Source organism: Lissotriton vulgaris, chromosome 1_1 (assembly GCF_964263255.1).
Source record: "Lissotriton vulgaris chromosome 1_1, aLisVul1.2, whole genome shotgun sequence".
Classification (NCBI taxonomy): Eukaryota; Metazoa; Chordata; class Amphibia; order Caudata; family Salamandridae; genus Lissotriton; species Lissotriton vulgaris.
Window position 1 is genome coordinate 1,292,356,028 of NC_141685.1, and position 23,069 is coordinate 1,292,379,096.

Genomic DNA, 23,069 nt, shown 5'->3' on the forward strand with positions numbered 1-23,069 from the left:
CAGTCCTTCGCTGAGCAATGGTCACATATCTGCCAATTGTAATTACCATTTTATGTGAAGGTGTATGAAAAGGGTATACAAAGTTATTGTAACCATGCCCCTTTAATAGGCCCCCACCTATTTTAGCCCACTCAATTCACTGTTTACAGTGTACCTCGAGAAAGACATTTTTGTGGTGTATCAGAAGACACATGGTAGTGGTGTAGCTGGAGACACATAGTGGTGGTAGAGTAGAGGACACTGTTGCAGCAGGCGAGACAGATGGTTTTGTAGTAGCGGGGAGACACTTGCTGTTGGTGTAGCAGTGGAAACATGCTGGTGAAGTAGCAGGAGAGATGCATGCTAATTGTTTAGCAGGGGAGACAGGTAGTGTCGCTGGAGAGACATGCTAGTGGTGTAGCGGGGACACATGGTGGTTTAGAAAAGGGGCACAGATGTTTCTGGAAAGACATACGCTGATGGTATAGCAAGGGAGACACATGCTGGTCCTTTAGCAGGGAGGACACAGGTGTCACTGGAGAGACGTGTGGTGGTGTAGCTGGGGTGATTCCTAAGATGGTGGTGGTGTAGCTGGAGCAACACATAGTGGTGGCGTAGCAGAAGAAATGCACATTAGTGGTGTCTCTGAGGATACCCTTGCCTACGGTGTAGATGTTGAGACCTGTGGTTGTGAAGCAGAAGAGCAAAAGGAACAAATAATGGACGGAATGCTGAACTATGCAAACATTCACCCCCAGTCACAAAGATCCTTGGTTTAATCCATCATTCTTTTGCTCACCACGCCACCTCAGCGTGGACCCAGCCATATGCAAATCAGTCTTGACCCTGCTCCGCATGGGAACAGTCCAGCCCGAACTGCCAAGCCAGGTCTTCCCTGGCCCGAAAACAAGCATCCTGGGACTGGTTTCGGGGTAACACCCCTCATCAGCCATGCTCTCCATGCCACTGGTGTCAAGCTAGATTGGCTGATGAGGGGTGATGAACCCCAAAACTGGTGCTAGGATGTTTGTTTCTGGTCCAGGCAGGACCTGGACTGGCAGTTCGGCTGGACTGTTCTCATGGAGAGCAGGGTCAAGACTAATTTGCATATGGCTGGGTTTAAACTGGAATGGCATGGGGAGCAAAAAAATGATTGATTTCGGCGTAGATCTCTGTACTGGGGTGAATGCTTGACATTATTCAACATTCTGTCCATCAATTGTTCTCTATGCATGTATAGTAGAAAGGAACATGGTGGGGGTGTAGTAGAGGAATAATTGTGGTGTAGCAGGAGAGATGCGTGGTGATGTAATGGAAGACATACGTGTTGATTGCGCAGCTGGAAAGACACAAGTGGTGCAAGCGGGAAGATGCGCTGGATATGCAATAAGGGAGACACTGTGGTGCAGGAGAGAGGAGGACCGGCTACCATATTGGTAGCATCGAAAGTGGAAGGGAATTCAGGAAACCGAGGGACAGGAGATAAACGATGGGCATCTATCTGAAAAACGTGGCTTTCATAGCTTGAGCCTCTATAGAATGGGCCTGGTGTGAGGGACAGGAGATGGACGTCTATCCGACGAGCCTGGCATTCTAGAGTGTGTGAGATAGGTGATGAAACCTATATCTTATGAGCCAGGCATTAATATAAGCGTGAAGGTCGGACGATGGGCGTCTTTCAGACGTGAAGGGCTTTCATAACGCTGCGAAGATCATTCATAAAGGTTTACTGGGCCGGAGATGGACGTCTTCCCGAGGAGCAGTGCGTTAAATAACTTCGAATGAGGTTCGGTGACGGATGCGCTTACAGTTCGATCCCAAATTCTATAGGATTGCCCCTATGGGAGTCAGACTGCCCTCTTGGAGAGAAGCACCTCAAATAGGGCGTTCTACGTTTTTATTTTTATTTATTTTATGCGTTTTTATATAGCGTGGACTTTACCCGAAGGTGTCAGAGCGCTTCACAATAGGAACAGTAGTGAAACATGAGGAGAAATTACAAGTGAACATGTTCCAAAAGCAAACGTTACGTTACATGAGGCTATAGTGACAATTGTGCATGGATCAAGAGCAAACAAAATACAAGCGGTAGCAAACGATACGTTACAAGAGAACAAAAAAGTGCCCTCTTTCCTGTCCCCAGCAGCCTGCCGGTGAGGTTTTTAGACAAAGCCCCGATAAAACCGTCGTCCCCGACACAGGGATCGGTAAACGGAGGGAGACTCGCGGCTGTTCCCATCAGTGCATCACCAGGGGACGCCTCGCGCTCTGACGAGCGGGACGACCGAGGGGGAGTGCGTCGGGAAGCCTCAGCCAATCCACTGCGGCGGTCTGTCAGTAAACACAGCGTCCGTGGGAGACGCGCAAGCGCCGTCACCGTGACGACAGTGGCAAGACAGCCGGGAAAAGCATGGTGTGATTCCGATCAGTGGCGCCTAGCGAACCAGGCCTCCTCCCACATCGCTGACCACACTGCCACCTAGTGTTAGCAACGCATTTCACTCCGGCTGCAGCCACCTCCGACAGTCCTGTCTTAACGAATGGTGGTGGTCCAGGCAAGATATATTTAGGGTATAGATGGGCGAACCAATTCATTAATAAGGAGAGCTGAGCTAGAGCACGAGCTGAGACCTGAAAATATTTGTCATGTAAATTATAAAGCAAACCTCATGTTAGCATATATGATCGTGAAGATTGCGTCATCAAAATGTTAGGGGTACCAAAAGTGACTTCGCGCACCTTTTGCCCTATATGACTTCACTGAAAGGGATATCACAACCTTTACCCTAAGTCTCACCAGGAAGTGACGTCATGCGACTTATACCCAGACAACATTTCAATAATGGACACCGCTAAAGTTCCATAAAAACTGCATGAATAATAAATTAACAAAACACAGATGCAGCTAAATTTTCGACATCAGTATTTTGATTAAGGTGCTGACATGCCAAGCCAATGGAATAAACCCATTTAGCTTTGCCGTTAGTGAAAAATTGTTTGTTTATTTGAAGAGGCGGCTTCCAGACCACAAACAACAGAACAACACTTGGGACCTAAATTATGGCTTTGCGCCGCCGCTGCGTCACAAAAGTGACGCAACGGCAGCATAAAAGGGGCGCAAGGGGCTTGTAAATCTGCCACATTAGTACTTACTACCACCTATACGAATTGATATGAACCATTGGACCTATTCAAGTAGGTAAATTCATTTGTAAACATACATTTCCGAATAAATTTACCTCACTTATTCCTGTCAGGAATTCTGCACCCGTAAATCCCATTTGGGGTGAAATAAGATAGCGTTTCTTGGCATTCCAAGATGTGGTTTGCCTTGGAAGTTTGTTACCTCCCACAAACTAGTTTGTGAGCATTCACTAACCCCTGTCATTTCCCTTTCCAGCCTGGAAAAAGTCATAATTTTACTTCTGGCCTATATCCATTTACATGGGTCGGAATGGAATGAATCACTGCCAAATTTCATGAGGGTGTAGGGGAACAGGTTTCTCTATAGGGAACAATGTGTTTGTAGCACTTGTAGCCGTAGAGGCACATGCTTTGCATAGACTAGAACGTAATTTCCTCTGTAAGGTTATGGTTAGCCAAGGGATGTTGCAGAACACTGGAAAAAGTGGATGTAGAACAGCTTGCCCTACTCGGGCTTGTTGTTTTGCTAGAACGTCCACACAGTAGTGTTAAGTAAAAGTGTGTGTTGTGGACCAAGTAGGAGCCTTACAAATGTCCGCAATTGCTATGCATACTCCTGTCATCTAGTGTTGGACTAAGATGTGTACAACTTGTTTTTGTTCAAAGAAAGCCTTTCAAGTCACAAGGTGTAGGGACTCCTCCCGGTTCGGACGTGCTTTGTCGAAGCTGTGTGGCAACATTTGTAGGGGCCTCTCGAGTGAGTTTTGAGGGAATTTGAGCAAGCTCAAATTAGGTGTATGTAGTATAATGTGTAGAGTAAATGATTGTGCTGTTGTGAAATTGTAAATATTGTTTTGTCTTTCTATGGTCTGTCTATTGTTGAAAATATTTTTGTAATGATTTATCAATGAATATATTTGGGAAAAAAATTTAATTGAATATAAAAATAAAATATTGACTAACCAAAAAGATTTTTTCAATCACTATGAGTGTCACGTGTGATTGTCTGAATTAATATATTGAATTATATCAGTATTGACATTCTTGTGGTATTGGATTATATTGGCCTAGCCTTACTGATTAAGGGCCAGAACCCTTTATTGATTGCAACATACTCGACTTGTGGCCTCTCAACAAATACATCAAGTCCGGGCATTATCATATGGTCATGCTTCAAGATGTGATACCGCTCCTAACACAAGACAACTTCATGACCGTCATGGATTTAAAAGATGCCTAGTTCCACATACCAGTACACCCAGCACATCAGGGTTACCTCAAGTTCGTAGAAAGTGGCCATGATTATCAATTCAAATTTCTACCCTTCGGGGTCACCACAGCACCCAGGGTGTTCACAAAATGTTTGACAGTGGTTGCAGCTCACTTGAGAAGGAGCAGCATTCATGTCTTCTCATATCTGGATAATTGGCTGATAAAGGGCTCCAGCAAATAACACTGTCTTGCCCACACCCAGAAAACTGTGGACTTACTCCACAATTTGGGGTTCACCATCAATTTGGCCGAATCCCATGTGCAACCGTTGGAAATCCAGCCCTTTCTAGGGGCAATACTAAATTCAGTGACAGGAAAAGCTTATCACAGTCCCGTTCAAATTCATAGTTTTGAAGCTCTGTTATCTCTTCTACAGCGAAATAGTCAAATAACAGTTTGCACAGTCATGCGCCTGCTAGGAATGATGGCATCCTGTATCACCATTGTTCCACGTGCCAGGCTTCACATGCACCCACTTCAAGAGTGCTTGGCATAGCAGTGATCGCAAGTGGAGGGTCAATGGAATCAATCAACCAAGTAGTACTTGTAGAGCGCTGCTTAGCACCCTAGAGGGTATCCAGGCACTGTGCTGCAAATATTAGTCGAAAAGCCAGGTCTTGAGTCCCTTCCTGAAGTGAGTCAGATGTGAAGGGGAGGGGGTTCCAGGCTTTGGCGACAAGGTGGGAGAAGGAGCGTCCTCTGGAGCGGCAGCAGCAGATACATGGTATCTGTGTAGTGGCAAGGTGTATGAAGCAGAGATTCCTGGTGGGTAGTTGGAAATGCAGGTAATGGTTCATATAGTGGAATCCTTGGTCATGTAGGGATTTTGTAGGTGTGGGCCAGAATCTTGAAATGGAATCTCTTGAAATAGAATCTCTACTGGACGGGGAGCCAGTGGAGGCCCTTCAGGTGCTGGATGATGTGTATCCTCTTAGGATCAGTCTGGCCGCTGCGTTCTGTATTGTCTGGAGTCTTTGCATGAGTTTGATGGTGGTGCCAGCATAGAGTGCGTTGCTGTAGTCTAGTCGGCTGGTGATGAGGGCCTGCGTCACTCGTTTTCCTGGTGCTGACGGGGAACCACCTGAAGCATGGGAGGATCTAGTTTTGTTAAAGACCAGCACGAATCACTTGCTGAAGTGGTAGAATACCAAAAATGTACAGCTGGGCAGGCCTTTTCTGGACCCGATTCCGCAGGTGATCCCTACCTCAGATTGCACAGCACATATAAGTGTTCAAGGGTTGTGGACTCCCCTGTAGCAAATATTCCACATAAACTACCTGGAGTTGTCAGCAATTCAGTTTGCACTCAACACTTTTTTCTGTCACATTCATCAGAAAACAGTCCTAATCAAAACAGACAACATGACTGCAATTGACTATCTTCTGAAACGGGGGCACGCACTCAGCATTTGTGATGGGCAGTTTACCACAAAGTATTCCTTTGGCAGAGTATATACTAGGAGCAGACTACGGCGTTGCAGACCTAATCAGCAGGATGCATCAACAAGTCCATGAGTGGGAACTCCACCCCCAAGTTCTACTTCCTTTCTTCCAACTTTGGGGTTCCCCAACATAGAACTGTTTGCAACCGACAAAAACGCAAAATGCTCAAACTTCACCACCAGATTCCCACAGTCCAAAGGAAATGCGCTATGGATGAATTGGTCAGGGATATTTGCCTACACTTTTCCACTTCTCCCACTACTTCTTTATGTGGTCAGGAAACTATGGCAAACTTTCCTCATCATGATTCTGATGGCTCCCACATGGGCAAGACAGCCCTAGTTCACAACCCTCCTGGAGCTCTCTCTACTACCCTCATCAGAAGCTCCCCTACAGGCTGGACTTTCTCAAGCACACCAGGAAACTTTAAGGCATCCCAATATAAAGCAACTCAAACTACCGATTTGGCTCCTGAATTCCTATTGTTTGGGTATCAGAATTTACCCCCTTAGTATATCAATATCCTCAGGGAAGCTCGACACCCCACCACTAGAGCTTGTTATTCAGAAAAGTAGAAAAGGATTTGTACATTACTGCATTCCCAAACACATCATTCCCCTAATACCACAGGTGCAAAACATTGTCTGTTATCTTTTCCCTTTGCAATGCTTAGACCAAGCTTACACATCAATTCGCTTGCATTCAGATCCAGTAGCAGCATATCTACAAAACAGGGAGCACTCCTCACTCCCTGTAATTAAAGCATTCATGGAGGGACTAAAAAAAGTCATCCCTCCCAGACTTTCTCCAGTCCCATCCTGGAATAATAATATAGTTCTCACAAGATTAATTGGCCACCTTTCAAAACCCTTAATTCTTGTCCTTTGCAATTTCTGTCCTGGAAAGTGGCTTACAAACATGCTATGTCAAAGCCAAAAGACAGCTTATAACACCTACATGGCCCACATTCTACTAGGAAAAATTCAGCCACTATGACTTTTTTAGGGAACATTCCACTTGCGGACATTTGTAAGCTCCTACTTGGTCCACACTTCACCACACACTTTTACTTAACACTACTCTGTGGACATTCTAGCAAAACAGCAAGCCTAAGTAGGGCAAGCTGTTCTACGTCCTTTTTTCCAATGTTCTGCAACATCCCATTGGCTAAGCACAACCTTACAGAGGAAACTACTTTCTAGTCTATGCATAGCACGTGTATCAAAAGCTCTTCATGCCATGAACGGGTTATATTACTAACTCTGTATACATCTCATTGTGGCATGTAGTGCTGTAGATTCACATATGCCACCCACCTCGACGGAAGCCCTTGGTTGTTACAGATAACACCCCTACTATATTCCTATTACATGGACGTCTCTACTTTTCGCTTTACTCTTTATCCTGTACCTGCTGGAGGGGAAAAACAGTCTGAAGATGGAGCCGATGCTCATGCGCAATCCTGCTGAAGGGAGGAGACACCACACCTCATGGCTCGAAAGACAGTCTTCAAACAAAAACCCATTGTACATATCTGAGCCCAACACTAGATGGCAGGAGTATGCATAGCATGTGAATCTACAGCACTACATGCCACAAACAGAAGCATATAGGGTAAGTAACACATTCTTTTCTCGGCATAGGATAAATAAATAAAATAAAAAATAGTATTTGCAGGGGAATCCATTCCACCTCTGAAGAGTTCTCTACCATGGAGCCCTCTCTACAGTGGGAATGGGTTCCATGATTTCTCAAGGAATGAAAGGAAACCACGCTCCAGGTACAGCTTTCTGTGCAGATTCCAATCTGAATTTGTGAATTCCAAAAAGTACACTTGGTCGTAGATTTAAAAATCATGGTATAGTTTTATTACCTGTTTTTAATGAATCTGCCTCCTAAATTAAATGTGAACTGTACTACTAGCTTAAATAATACCTCAATGTTAATACATTTTAAATTGTGATCAGCTGTAGCACACTAGAACAGAAGAAGCACAGAGAGAAATATTTTGTTACAACATATCATTTTTTGTATAGCTGTAATAAAACATACCAACAACCTGTTCAGAAATATGTTTTTTTACTTGTTTAATATTTTATTTAATGATATGAGTGTGAGTTGCAGTACTAAAATTGTGTCCGAAAGTTTACTGGTACAGCCCCCAACAGCTTCTGCAGTAAGTATAAGAACACTGTTTATATTCTGTTCTTGGCACTGCTTTTGCAACCTCTGAAGTAAGGTGTCGTAAAGGCAGTAGCAGGTTCGCAAGGGGCAAAACCGAGGTTATAGCTGCGACCTCTGGTGACCCATAAATGACATTCATGAATATCATAAGTGATCTTAAACATTGAAAAAAGTGTACTTCCTTAAGGTGTAGGAGTGTCACCTTAGTACATCAGAGTATATCTCTGCATTAGAAATTATTTATTAAAAGTGAGGGTATTTAAACATAACTGAGAAACTATCCTACCCTGCCCTCATGACAATGCTATAAGTGAACTAAGAGACATGTCAGTTGTCATTTGTACCCTATATGTGGCCTACATTTCGATTTAAGCAAAATAATAAGCTATTAAATAAAGCACAAGAGAGGTTTTAGTATGGCACACCTCCTGTAGTCATGCATTTGAAGGTGCTCTCATATATGATAATGAACAAAAAGGATTCTCAGTGAAATAAAGTATTTGCCTATGGTCAGACTGTTTGGTCAAACACGGAAGCTAGGATTGATCCCAGATTTTCCACTTTCACACTGTGCTGTTCTGCCACTAGATGGGGTATCTCTTTCTGGCATCAAATGATAATGCTTTATTCTTAATCCTTGGAGGAGATTAGAGTTTGGTGACTGTAGAATCCACATTTTGTGTGAATTTTACATAGTGCGAACTTTTCCTCTGGACATAGGAGCACTTTACAATAAACACACTTCACGTTAATCATTTTATTTGGCACAATGAGCTTTCCTTCACAGGATGCAGAGCCAAGGGTGGGATTCAAACCTGGTTCTCCATCTCTGGTGGTCGGCAGCTCATGACACTAGGCTACATAGCCTCCTGTGAAAGCTCAGCTCGTTTTCATTGCATGGTTCCCAGAGGACCTCAAGCTGAGCCAGAGCAGGCATCTGGTTCCTTCCTGGTTCTAGATTTCAGTGGCTCACCTTGTGCTAATTATAGGGCCTCCTATTTAAAACACCTTTAAATATATCACCCATTTTCAGCTAAGTCAAGCCTTCATGATGCTAAACAGTATTGAATTTATGCCAAACTATCAGAAGAGAGACACATAAAAACAGATGAATGCTTAAGCTTGTTGGTGTCCACCAGTCAAATAGTACTAAAAGAAAGCGTGTACACACTTTGATAAAACCTTTAAGGAAATGACTCTTTTAGCATGATAACCCCCAAAATTCTGTACTGAAGCTGCTGTTTTTTGACTCTGAGAGTGTACTGAGGCTTGCTAACTAGACCTCAGTGCCAGTACTCTGACCCTTAAAAGTATATGTTTGATTGGCTTAAACCCAACTGGTGCCACTTTACTTACTTATAAGTCCCCAGTTTATGGTACCCAGGGCCTGTAAGTTAATGTGTCCCACCAGGGCTGCAGCCTGATCTTGTTTTGTAGCTTTAGATCTTTGGAGCTCCAGATTTCTTTAGCTGAATGAAGGCATCCCTTGCTTTGCCGATTCTTGCCTTGACATTTGTGCCTGTACTGCCCTGCTTGTCTATGACACTGCCCAGATAGGTGAAGGCCTCAACCTCTTCCAATTCATTGCCTACAAGAGTGACTACAGTTGGGCTGGCCTTGTTAGCCTTCATGATCTTGGGTTTTCTCCTGTTAATATTGAGGCCAAGTTGTACTGATGTGGCTGCCACCTTGTCGACCTTCTCTTGCATCTGTATATGGTTATGGGAGAGTAAGGGCAGGTCGTCTCCCCAGTTCAGGTCTTGAGCTGCACCCAAAGTGTACACTGGATCCCATTTCTTCAAATTGCTTTGAATGTATTCATGATCCAGTCTATAGCCAGCAGGGAGAGAAAAAGCGAGAACAAGCAACCTGGCAGACTCCGGCCCCCACTTGTAAGGCTTCAGTGAGTTTTCCTCCATGGACTATTTTGCAGGTTATTCCCTCATAAGAAATCCTGATGATTCTTATGAGTTTATCTGGCACACTGTAATGGTGGAGGGGTTTCCAAAGTGTCTCTGTCCACGCTGTCAAATGCCTTCTTATAGTCCATGATGTTGACACAGAGGGTGAATTCCATTCCATTGACTGCTCAATGATTATGTGCAGTGTTTCAATCTGGTGTGTACAGGACCTATCTTTGCGGAAGCCAGTTTGCTGATCCTACAACTGAGCGTCAACTTGTTCCTTCATTCTGTTCCTGGTGACTCTGTTGAACACTTTGCCTGGGGTTTATAGAAGAGTTTTCTCTCTGTAGTTTACGCAGTTACTCAGGTCCCCTTACTTGGGGATCTCGATGAGTTCTTCCTCCTTCCAGTCTGACAACACCATTTCCATCCTTCCAAACATGGAGTAGAACATGTCTACTAATGTTTCATTGTCTGCTTTCAGTGCCTTTGCAGGATTGTTGTCAGATCCTGTTGCCTTCCATTTCTCATATGTTTGATGGCTTGACTTATTTCTTCCTTGGTTGGTCTGCTACTGTCGATTGGCAAGTCCTTGCCAGCTAGCTGTATGGCTGGTGGATACTGCGGCACATGCTAATTCAGCAGTCCTTCAAAGTGATCCACCCATCTTCGTTGTTGGCCTTCATTAACCCATGTTTGTCTTCCCAGGTTTGTCTTTAACAGGTCTTTTTGGTCTGCTGTATCTGTTGGAGAGTTTTCTTGTTATGCTATCAAGTTCTTCCAAGTTTACATGGCTTGCTGCTTCCTGAGCTTCTGCAGCAAGACCGTTGATGAATCTTTGTTTGTCTGCTATTAAGCTCCTCTTTGCTTCCTTGTTGGTTTTGGTGTATTCTCCTTGAGTCTTTGATTTTCTGCTCTTGTGCGGTGGTGTTGATTACAGATTTCTTTTCCTTTCGCTCTTGAATTTTGTGGAGTGTTTCTGTGGAGATACATTCTTTCTTTATGCTGGTGTTTCTTGGGATCTCGTACCTCCTGGCAGATTGATGCCAGTATTTCTTTGATCTTCTCCCTCTGACTTTCTAATGGGTCTCGGTCGTCCTCTAGTTTTTGCAGCACTTGAAACCTTTTAATTAGAGTGACTGAGTATTCCCTCAATTTCTGTGCATCATGCTTTTTAACACCAACGTAAAATCGGTCCATCTGTATGGAGCAGAAACTTGGAGGACAACAGTGACCACCCTCAACAAATTCCAGATCTTCACCAACATCTGCCTGCGGAAAATTCTTCAAATCTGCTGGCCAAACACCATCAGCAACAATGACCTGTGGTAGCAGACTTTCCTAATCCCTGCTTATGAAGAAATCATAAAAAGACACTGGGGCTGGGTAGGTGTCACTCTCTGCAAACCTGCATCAAACACCACCAGTCAAGCCCTCAAAGGAAAAAAAGAAGGACAAGAAACACCTGACGCAGGGCCCAAGGCGGACTGCAAGGAGATGGAATCAGATTAAAAGAAAAACCCAGGACAGAGGTGGCTGGAGAGTCCTGGTTGATGGCCTATGCCCAAGGAGGTGGAGTAGGCATAAGTAAGTACCAGGGTTGCAGCACCTACTGTGTCACCCTCAATAGGACAGTGTGAAAACATGTCTCCCAACCTGCCACTGCAGACTGGCAGTGCAGTTTTAAACTGCTAACTTGACATTTAAACTAATGGCACAGCCCATGCCTCCCTTTTTAATATATAAAAGATTACAGTAAGTCCATAATGATAGCTTTCAAAAGTATTGCTATGCTCAAAATCAGCACTCCAGCCAGAAAAAGATCCTGTACTCCTTGTTACACAACTGAGCCAAAGCAAAATTAGGGAGACGATGGCGGCACACAAAAACTCAAACCGATAAAGAAACTTATAAAGCGGCCATTTCTAAATATAATCACAATATTTTGTATCACTAAAGTTGCACATCGCTAAGCAAATAGAACAAGCAGGAAATTCACAAACAGTGCTTTTTAAAGCTCATAATGATATTACTAATCCCCACACCTGTGCTCCACCTACTCGTGGCTCACAAGAATGGTTTGATTCCCTCTCGGACTTCGAGTCCAAAGTAAAACAGATATACCAGAAGTTTTCTGTTTGCCAAGACCAGTGTGGAGCTGTGAAAATGTTAACTCACACCTGTCCTACTGTGACTAGAGGTTTGGAAATATTGCAATGCTCTGCAAGTGGTACAAAATACAGCAGCTAGGCTGGTCTGTAACCTCCCTTAGGGCACTGATTCTACACCACTGCCGAAATTACCACACTTGTTGCCAGTAAGGCAAAGAAGCATCTTCAAAATAAATTTGCTGTCTGACACTCATTACCTTGGCGGACAAAGGTCTGAGCTACCTGAAGCAGGAACTCAGACGCTACTCTCCAGCTAGGAACTTAAGATCTATGGACGAGGCTATGCTGACTGTACCTCTTATTCAATTGGCCCAGATGTGGAGGTAGAGCTTTTTCCTATCTGGCCCCTGTTTACTGGAATTATTTAAATCTTCATCTACGTCTTTGCACGGAACATAACAATTTCAGAAAAATGCTTAAGACATTTTTGTTTTGATGGTGCTCTTGTTTTAGGCCTGAGACTGCACTAGTGCCGAGATACCCCTCATAGGGTGATTTGTGCGCTATATCAAATTGAATGATTAATAATAATAGTATGTGTCACTCCTACAGCAGGCCTGTCGAGTCCTAAGGAAGAGTGATATATATTAAAAAGTGAAACATTTATTTTTATGTCTTAACAGTAAAAACCTGAATTTTTCCTTTTTTTACTGCGGAAAAGCTAGTAGCCCCATTGGGGAGTACAGGGTATCACGCTGAGAACTCAGTTGTGCTAATGTCTGAATGGGACTACTAAAGTTGGTACTTCAAGGTATCAAAACAATCATCACATTAAATCCAAATTGATGCCCAGGTTGAATTTAATGTATTGTTTGAGTAAATGCAGCTTTTACAAAATTGCCACTCTGTTGTCCAAGTTTTCCAGTGGCTAGTTGCAGATGTTGGCCACCAGACAGTTAATGCCCTTCTGGGGAGAGGTGTGAATGACCTCCAAGAGAGGGAACTGTAGAAGGCTGCAGTTGAAAGAGGTATTACCTCTTCCTGGCAGGAAGCAACACAGAGTGTGATCCCAAAAGGCACGCTTTAAAATGGGAAGCTGCTTTTGTGGGGCAGATGGTGGATACACAGGAGAGGGACTGCCCTTTTATTCAGGTAGACAGGTTGGCATCAGGGACAGAGAGGGGAGACCAGTTGCCAAACAGTTTTTTCTGTGGGTGTGTAGTCCAAGTTTAGCCACACTTCTAGAGTGGGCTACCAAAATCCATAACCCAAGGAGGGGTTCTGCCATCTTGGAAGTGGGCAGCATAGGGCACTTTGGGATAGCTAGATGGCACAGATTGCAGGAAATGCCTATCAGGTGGTAAAGGCCATAGAAGCCCATTTGCTAGTAACCAGTGCGTCCCCTGAGTGCACCCTCTGGGCATAAATATGGCACCCCTGGTACCCAGACCTCAGTTCACATCTGGACTGGAGAGAGGACCAATGAAGGACTGCCCTGCTGACCACTGGGACAGGCAAGAGAAACTGCACCAACTGCTGAACTGCACCTGCTGATCCTTGGGCTAGCAAAGAGAATACTGTACCTGTGGTGGGAAACAACCATTACAATAGAGTCATTACAACGCACTACCTTTACAGCACAGTCATTACAACGCAACATCCTTTACATCGTATGCCATTGCAACACAGCCATTACAACGCGTGCCATTACAACGCATTATAAGGTAAGTAATGGGAAATAGTCAATTTTACCCATACACTCTCCATCACTTACCCTACTGTTGCACTCACTGGAATGGGAATAGTAATGTTTACCCCTACACTATCCAACACTTACCCTACTGTTGCACTCATTGGTGTGGGAGTAGTAATTTTTACCCCTACACTATCCAACACTTACCCTACTGTTGCACTCACTGGAGTGGGATAAGTAAGTTTTACCCCTACACTATCCAACACTTACTCTACTGTTGCCCTGAAAGGATTATGCATTGTAATGGTATCCGTTGTAATGGTATGCATTGTAAAGGAATGCGTTATAAGTGTAGTTTCTAAAAACTACGTTGTAAAGGCATGCGCTGTAAAAGTTTGCGTTGTAATGTGTCCTGTTCGCCTGTGGTACCTGGCTCATGGAAAAGTTGCTCCTGAGCCCCAGACAGAAGAGGTGAGCTCCAAGAGTCATTTGGGTGACTTCCTGTTACAGCACCAGGGCCACAAAAGATGGAGAAACTCGTCTTGGCTAGCCAGTAGCCACATCGCCTGATTGCCACTGACCACCAATTTGTAATCGGGGAGACCAAGTCCTGAGGCTCAACAGTTGCACCTCAGTCTGCTGGGCCTGAGAGACCTGTCAGAGTACAGTTTGGTCACCCAATACGGGCACTAGACTTTACCAAAGGGAGCCACTGGCTTTGCTGTGACCAGTAGTCATGTTGCAACTGGACTTTTGCTAGGCGAAAGGGGATATCGAGTGACGCTGTCCCCTGTGGCCAAAGTTGCCGCACCTGGACCGTGAATCAAGGAGTAGGTGCAGGAACCCCCCTCCGACACAGTATCCTCAACATACAGCATTTTCAGCATCCTGTATCTTCTGAATTTGGACTACTCCGTTAAAGTGTATGGTGGTTCACCCATAGAGCTTGGAACTGGAGTAGAGACTGCTTTGGTGATAAGGTAACTGTCCTACTACTACTTACTTATCCCCTTTGACCTCCTCCCTGCCTGAGTTGGTCACCCAAAGCAGTCCGTAATTGCCACACACAGTTTTTAAAACTTTTTTAAAGTTTCCAAACTTTCCACTTAAGAATGCTTTTTGGAATTCTCTGTATAAAGCAGTGATTTACTTAAAAATCGATGTCACTAGGCCCCTGGTGCCTAAACATTAATACAAACAAGATCTTTTTTATATAAATTGGTGTCGAATTTATTTTGTGTTGCATGACTTACTTAATTCGTTGTTTTGGTGCTTCTAAATGCATTACACTTGTTCTTTTGTTTAAGCCTGACTGCTCGAAACCATAGCTACCAAGGATTGAGTTAAGGTTTAACAAACGAGCCTGACTGGACCCAAGGCAGTATCGTGAGTGTATTACATTGTGAGGTCGCACAGCCACACTATATAATAAACAACATTCATCATAAAACCCTTTCTTTTTGTGCTTGTATCTAGAATTTTTGTCGTGCAACAATAGGATTTTGTGTGGAATACAGTGTCTACCCAGCTTGTTCCTCCCTTTGTAGGAGAGACAAAGTATTGTTGACTTGATGGATATTCAATAGGTTAGTGTATAGTATTAAAATGAGATAGATGCATAGAGCGCTTGAAATAATAGCCTTACTTACCAAATATTCTTATTCACAAATAAAACCCCACAACTCACAACTGGCGTTCTCACTGCACCAGGAAACATCAAATCACTGCTCTGCAGATTTTCACCATTCCGTCACATCAAATCTGATATCCTTTCCCTTAATATAATTCCCAGGTTTTGTCCCTTCTCTCCTGTTTTTTGTGTACACTTCTCCGACTAGACAGTGACCCCTGGCCCTGCTGATTAATAGTAATCAGAGGGGGCAGGAGACAAGGGAAGGGCAAAAGCGGTAACAAGTCCTGTACAGCAAGAGTGGTGAAGCAATGGGAGAAGGGAACTAGAGACAGGAATGAGTTTCTAGATGGGTAAAGTAGGGTGCGGCATATGGTAACAAGGGAAAGCTGTGGTAGCCTGAAAAAAGATAGAGTTGAAAAAAAAAGAATTAAATCGAAGTAGCAACAGAGATATAAATATAAAGTGTAACTAAGATGGAGAGTGCAGGACAGAGGGATAAAGAAATGTAGGGAGATAAAGAGAGGTGGGGTACCTGAAGGGGTGACAGTAAAGGTAAATAGAGCTGAGGGAGAGTAGGTAGAGGGGTAGAGATTTAGAGAGAGATGGGCATAGAGAGTGGTTGAGAGTGATGAGGCTATAGGAGATAGGTAGCATAAGGTGCGATAGAGCGAGATGTATTAAAAGAGAAGTGAGTTAGGTAGAAGAGAGAGAGAGGAGAGATAAGAAATAGGGAGCCACAGTTATTGGCAAAAAGAAAGCTAAAGAGAGAGAGAGGTGAGTTAAAATAGGTGAGGTGAAGTAGAGGGAAATTAGTCAGGCTAGGCAGAGAAAGAGCAGTAGAAGATGGAGCAAGAAGTAGTTAGAGCGGTTGGTACAGAAGTGAGACAAAGAGAAGGATTGTGATTTAGTTATTGGGGTAAAGAATAAAGTTATGTTATTCAGATTTGTAGAGCGGTCTATAATCCGAGAGGGTATCCTAGCGATGAGAAACAACAAAGTAGAGAGATTAAGAGAGAAACAAAGTAAAGAAAGGTGTGAGGTGAAGGCGCAAGGTAGACTAAGGTAAGATTAAGTTAGATGGAGGTAGAAATGTACAGAAAGGTGTAAAGAGGTTTGAGGAAGGTAGTGGAAGAGAGATGATGGATAAGAAAAAGAGAGGTAGACTCATGAAATGAATTCTTTTAGACCTTTAATGTGCAGTAATTCATTATATTCTCCTCAGTTGATATAGTGATAAACAAAAGTGAAAGTGCAGATATATAGATAACATGATACACTTATTTACAGATAAGGATGGCGCTCAATTTAAACACAAGCTTGCAAATCCAGTTCATGCCTTGTTCCTTGTAAGTGTGATTGATCAAAAGGGCAATCCTTAAGACTCTCTCTCTCTTGCCAAGCGTATCTCTTTCACCTCTGGCCTTGGGAGTATAGCTCCAGCTCACTTTCAATGGACAGTTTACTAACTGTTTGGATGTTATCTGAGCCTGGTCCCATAATCACGTGTACCGGAACTACCTCATGGGTGGGCGCATCCAAAACACTATTGAGGTTGACCAGAGTGATCATGCATACTTTCATTTTGTTTATAATTATATCAAGTGGGGAGAATATAATTATTTATTAGCGCATGAAAGGTATCTGATAATTCCTTTCATGGATGTATAATTGTGATTTACACATGTTAGGGTGTTACTAGATATCACACTGGAAAATAGTCCCACAGAACCATTGTTCTACATTGACTCATTGCGATACCATGGTTCTGCTTATGGCTATATAGGGTTTGGTCCTGTTTTGTATATTCTTCATATTAAGTTGCATTATATAATGGGATGAGGGGACACTGCCACCATAACTGGGGATGAGCGGAAGGCATGGGGTGTACCCTTTGTCTTCTCTGCCAGTTGACAACTTAAAATGTAGACTACCGCCAGTATGTTCTCAGATTGTTGAGGAAATAGGTGCACCAGAAAAACACAATCAGGACAGTGCGCCACAGGGTTTTCCAAACCATGCAAAGGACGTTGCCACAATAACAGCTATTCTTTTGGAGGCAGCATGGCTTTCATGAATGCTAGGTATTTGCTACAGAGTGATTACCACTGCTTTGAGGAGCCTATCTTTGGAATCGTATAGATACAGATTGTGGGTTCACATCTCAGCAGTGCCTCCACATGTCAGACTTTGTAAACCCACTACCACTCAGCTTATATTCACCATGTTTCAAGTAAGATTCTGGGGTGATCTTGTGTACGTTTGCAGTTCATTATCCCTACGTCTGTTGTCCTCATCTTAGTCATTGCTTTTGAGGTGAGTTTAAACTATTGGCGTTGTAAATGACAATGCCTTTTATTTATCTGTTTTGATAATTAATACATAAATAGCTCAAATTCTTGTAAATGCAAGACATATTTCATTTCAAAGAAGCGGGCGCTATGGTCCTTGGCTGCTTGGAAAGTGAAAGTGTGCATGGCGCCCTGAATGTTGCAGGAAAGCATGTCGTGCCTGCAGTAGGAAAAACTCTTTAAAGTATATAGTATTTACAGACCAAATAAGACATACAGTGTAACATCAGAAGTAAAAGGGCCAGTCCTCTTGGAGGTTAAAAATGAAGACAGGGCGGTACTAAGAAGTGACTAACAAGCTTATTAACAAATCAGAAGCCAGCATTTACAAAGGACAATGATACAAGCCAATGGAAAATATGGGTGGAGAGTGGGCGGAGCTTCAAGTTCATACTCTAATGCAGCATGCCTCGCAGAGCAGCGCATGCGCTGCCCAGGCTCGGCCTAAAAAGAACAGGAAGTAAAATGGTGAAACTTCGCCCACGCAATTGGGATGTTATTAGGTTAAGCCTACCCGTAATATTTCCTGCAAATACCATGCCCCTGAATACTGGTATATAGAGTGGGTGGGTTGTAATGACTGTGACGAGGACCAGTAGACGAAGGATAATGAAGATTACCAGTAGATAACTGGGGCAATAACTTAACTTCCTTCATCTTCATCCCTGTCGTTACCTTTGAGTTATACCAAAGCTTTACTGCCCTGAAAAAATTCACAACTCACTTTACAATGTATGTGTGAAAGGATGATCTTAATATGGCAGGGTGTGAACCTACAGATCATCTATAGGTCTCTGTAGTAAATTCTTAACCCACTGACCTCTAATAATACATGCATGTGGACTTTTAATGTTAAGAGCTAACAATAAAAGACGTACGAAAGCAGTCCATAATACGTATGAGCAAATTTATATCTAGGTCCCTAGATAAAATGCTTCCTGGTGAATTCTTCCATATACCGCCAGAAACTGGAAAATTAAACCATTCCGTAAAATTCATAATGGTGTGCCGTCACTTAACATAAAGTCACTCCCTGTGACATCATCCTGTATGTTAATTAGTGGTCCCCTTTTCTGGGGGGGGGGCCTGTGCCCTGTGCCCTGTCAAACCCCATCTGTACAGCTCCATATCACTGTTCACTGTAACACCAAAACCCTGTCTTGGTTTACGGGTGTGCCCTTGCTGTGTTTGTCCCAGGTCTTAGGAGAAATACAGGGGAGTACAGGCAGTACGTAGATAATGATGAAGCCAGAAATTAGGAAGAAAGGACAATGAAAGGAGTAAGAGAGAGGATGAAAGTGGAGTGTGGGCCTACGGGTCAGAGAGAATGAAAGAGGGATGGAAGGCAGGAAGAACAGAAAGAGTTCGAAAGAGAGGCATGGGGCAGAGAAGGGGCAGTGCCTGCTGAAAAGAGGAGGAGTGTAAAGAAGCAGAGGGCACACAGATAAATGGAAGGGAAGAGCAGGTTCAGGACTGACAGAAGAAAGAAGGAGCTCAGACCGAGAGAGTGTCACAGAATGGAGAAGGCGCAGTGCCTGGTGCGAGAGAGGAGGGAAGGAAGAGGTGCAGGAAGAGATGGATGGCAGGAGTAGGTTAAGGATTGACAGCAGCGACGAGAAAGTGATGTCCATGGCCTTCTGCCGGCGCAAGCGGCTCCATTAGATTAATTAAGTTTTCTTCCGCAGCCTCCATTAGCCAAGATCGGGTTCTGCTGCAGCTCTTCGAGTCTGAAGTGAAGGTCGAAGGGACTGAATGTGCTGACGCATAGAGGCAGGAGACGTGCTTGGGCATCAATGAAGGATAGAAAGAGTCTGAGGTAGAAAGAGAGGACGATGAAGAGAAGGAGTGAGTCAAAATAAGTGGTTGATTGGAGCTCCTGAGTGCAGAGTGCTGGTAAAAGAGCATTTTCACAGCCACTGTGGTACCATTTTCTTATTCAATGGGTATCCAGGATTGCTGGGGAGGACCTCACCCTGCTCCACCCCCTCCATCTCACTTCCTTCATCAGGGCAAGCAGCTCCTCAAGTGCCTGGTGTACTAGAGAGGGTCATTTTAGGAAACTCACCTCTGCCTTATAAGAATGAACTTTCATTGGAATACTTCTAGCATTGCCATGCAGCCCTTCCTGTAGGAGGTTGAGAACCAGTATTATGGTCTGACCTAACAGACATAGGAAGTAAGCACATTTGCCTTGCCCACTTATTCAGACCATCTTTTGTTGCTGATCTCACTTCAGAAACAAGATAGTTTTAAGAAAGGAGCAAACCATGTAATGTAGGGAGAGAGCAATCGGGTACAAATCCTGGGTCCTAGAGTTGAAATCACCCCATCTTCAGATCGCATGGTGTGCAGTGGAGCTGATATGGTAAATTTCTGTCTTTGAGGACCTCAGTATTGTGATGCATGGAGAGTGTTTAAGCAAATCACGAACCTGCTAGTTATATTGGGTCAACAGGAGGAAGATATGAGGTCAAAACAGGAACAGTTATTCCTGCAGTTGACTTTCCGCCAATGCACATTCATTGGACATTGGGGATGTCATTGCTTTTATTAGCGTAGTCCAATTAGAGAACATAAGGTTTTTCCCAGCGCTACAAGGTGTGAATGTGCTCTAGAGAGGGAGAAAGAAGGAGGCACAACATTGACTTGCCCTACACCTCCATTGGTCATATAAGAAACTCTGAATGAGATCAAGGGCAACCGCAACCAATACAAGGCATATCCAATGGGTGTATAAGAAGAAGGACGCACCAGCATACTTCAGAAATTGTGCAATTGGGTTGCCGATCGGACTGACCCTGGAAGGGCATTTGACTGTTTTTGGCTTGTAGCCAGGATACGGCTATTACATTCCTGCAACGAGCACAAGCGGATGAGGTGCAATCAACCACAACTGGTTGTCTCCAAACATCCCCCCATATCCCGTCCTGAGGAAGACTCGCAGGCAAAGCTTCAACCGCCCTACATACCACAAGTCGAGTGGAAACGCCGACAAACATACAATCTTGTACCTGGACCCACCCAGCTCACCCCTACTAAGTGCCACAGATTATTACAATCTGTGATAGTACAAATTAATGAAAATAGACCATGTAAAATAGTATTGGGATAGGACACGAAGATTGATACTTTTGATCAATCTCGCACTGAACTTTTCTACTTTTTCTTTACTCTGGGATTAATTCCCCAACCCACTTACTTTCGAGCACCCCCTTCTTTCCACGTTCCCCTCTGGAGCAACCCTCACAAATGTACAATGATTTAACTCTATTGATGAAAATAAATGCGTTGTGTTTCATATGAAGTTTAGTTCATGCACATCCTTGTTTCATTGTTAAAACTTCTTATGCTGAAGTATTATTCCTGATGAAGAGCTTGAATTTTTTTTTAGCTAAAAATTAAGAATTGTAAATTGATTTTGCGATTGTGATTGATTGGTTTGAGGACCATTGTTTTTCTATATTATATAAGAAGAAGAGCTGCAAATATCTCCTGGAATGTTTGCGACATTATACTATACACTGTGACCGCTTAATGCGTCTGTTGGGGCTGGAGCGTTTATTTGTGCTGTCATTAGACTCCTCCCATGCATCAGACAGACCACGCCTCTGTTGTAGTGCATGGTGCATGTCAAGACATTTAACGTATTCCTTTCTTAATTTCTTCAAAGCCCTTGAATGTGCTTGCAGTCCGCACACTGTGCAAATCATGCAACATATTGTGATGCTAATGGATGAATACTTGAACACCAGGCTTTTATTTCGTTTTAAAATATGCATTAGTCATATATTCTGTTACGTGCAAAAATCTAAATTACAGCATCTGCCTCGTGGGAGTTGTCACATGTTGCTACGTAACCATTGACAGTATGCACAAAACAATTAAAAGCAATTTTAAAAAAAGTATTTTGTTGGTTTTTATCCATTTACTGCTCATTATCAGTCCATCACAGAACTATGTGTCCCACATGTATGATCTCAATGGCTATAATGAAGAGTATCGATAAGAATATTAATATCAAGATCACTTGAGGGGAAAAAAGAAATAAATGGTTTCTTAAAAATGCATGCAGAAAGGAAGATATTTTATATGGAGAATTAGGCCAAGCTTTACTTGTCAAGTGGCAACCTGACACATATGACAGAAATAGGATCCCTGCTAGTACAGGTGGATGCCTTATGACCCTCTATGTGCCTGTGACTAGTCATCTGATGTAATACCACAGAATACTCCTTCACTTCGCCACATTTTCTTGCCTATGATCATTGTACCCTCCCTCCAAACACTCCTTGCATGAGTAGGTTCTGGCGGTGATGAGATACAAGACCTCACAATATTTCTTCTTTGTTCATTCATTCCAGTATTGCTGTGATTTCTTGTCAGTCAATAACTTGTTGCCAAACTTTATCCCAGAAGTGACCCACCGGGACAGGTGCATTTTCAAAGGTTATTTGAGTTCATGTTCAGTGGCAGAAGTGAGGTTAGCCCAGGACACAGAGGGTCTGGCATTCTCTCAGCTTGGATAACCATTTTGAGGTGCTGCTTTCTAGCTGCACTACCTCATGTGGATGTGTTACTCATTCTTTTGCCTCATCACCATATACAGCTCCTCTAACAAGCCACCTGTTGTTTACTTACCTAGGCCGAATGGCGAGAGGAAGTGAAACTGCACTTTGAGAAGATCAAGTCAGAAGGGACGTGCCTTCACCGCCTGGAGGAAGAGCTGATCAACCGGCGGCGGGAGGAACTGAGGTGAGGCAATCAAGAGCCCTCTCGAGAATGCAGCAGGATTGTCCCTTATTGTTCTAATAGTTCACTGTTCCCTGGGCAAGGAGGAATAAAGAGAGCAGTCTCCTAACCCCATCAGGTGCTAGATGTATCCCCCCAATCCCTTCCCAGACCGCTGACTCCGGGGAAAAGGAGCCATTCCAAAATGAAGACATCTGTGGCGCTTGAGAACCAAACATCCAGGGGCGGGAGGAAGTAACCAACACTTTTGAAATCCAGCAGATGATCTTACCCATGTGTGCTCCCCCGTCAACCGTCAGCAATGGCACAGGAGGAGGAGGAGGAGGTGAATGCAAGTGTTTTCATATCAGACCAGCATAGAAGGAAGTTCCAATCTCTCTTTAATGCATTACACTTGATCCGCAAGTCTCCCCACCCTAGTATAGGAGGATGTAGACCAGGGGTCTCCAACCTTTTGTGTAGTGGGAGCTACTTCTGGTCAGTGAAAATAGTCGTGAGCTACTAAACCCCAAGCAACTCGCGCATTTTTCCGGTGACCTCCCCCGCCCAGTTTCATTGGCGTTAAGCCTATTTCTACAGAGCCCACGGGCCCCATACTGTGGTTTGAAC

The 23,069-nt window shown here is 43.7% G+C and overlaps 1 protein-coding gene across 3 annotated transcripts in view; it reads left to right on the forward strand.

Annotated features, from left to right (window-relative positions):
* Nucleotides 1-23,069, forward strand: part of MAP3K12 (mitogen-activated protein kinase kinase kinase 12) — a 305,311-nt gene that overhangs the window by 219,934 nt on the left and 62,308 nt on the right. For all 3 annotated transcript variants that reach the window (XM_086965302.1, XM_086965294.1, XM_086965309.1), the window contains exon 8: nt 22,354-22,463. In XM_086965302.1, coding sequence (XP_086821428.1) covers nt 22,354-22,463 — 110 coding nt within the window. The remainder of the gene's footprint in view (nt 1-22,353; nt 22,464-23,069) is intronic.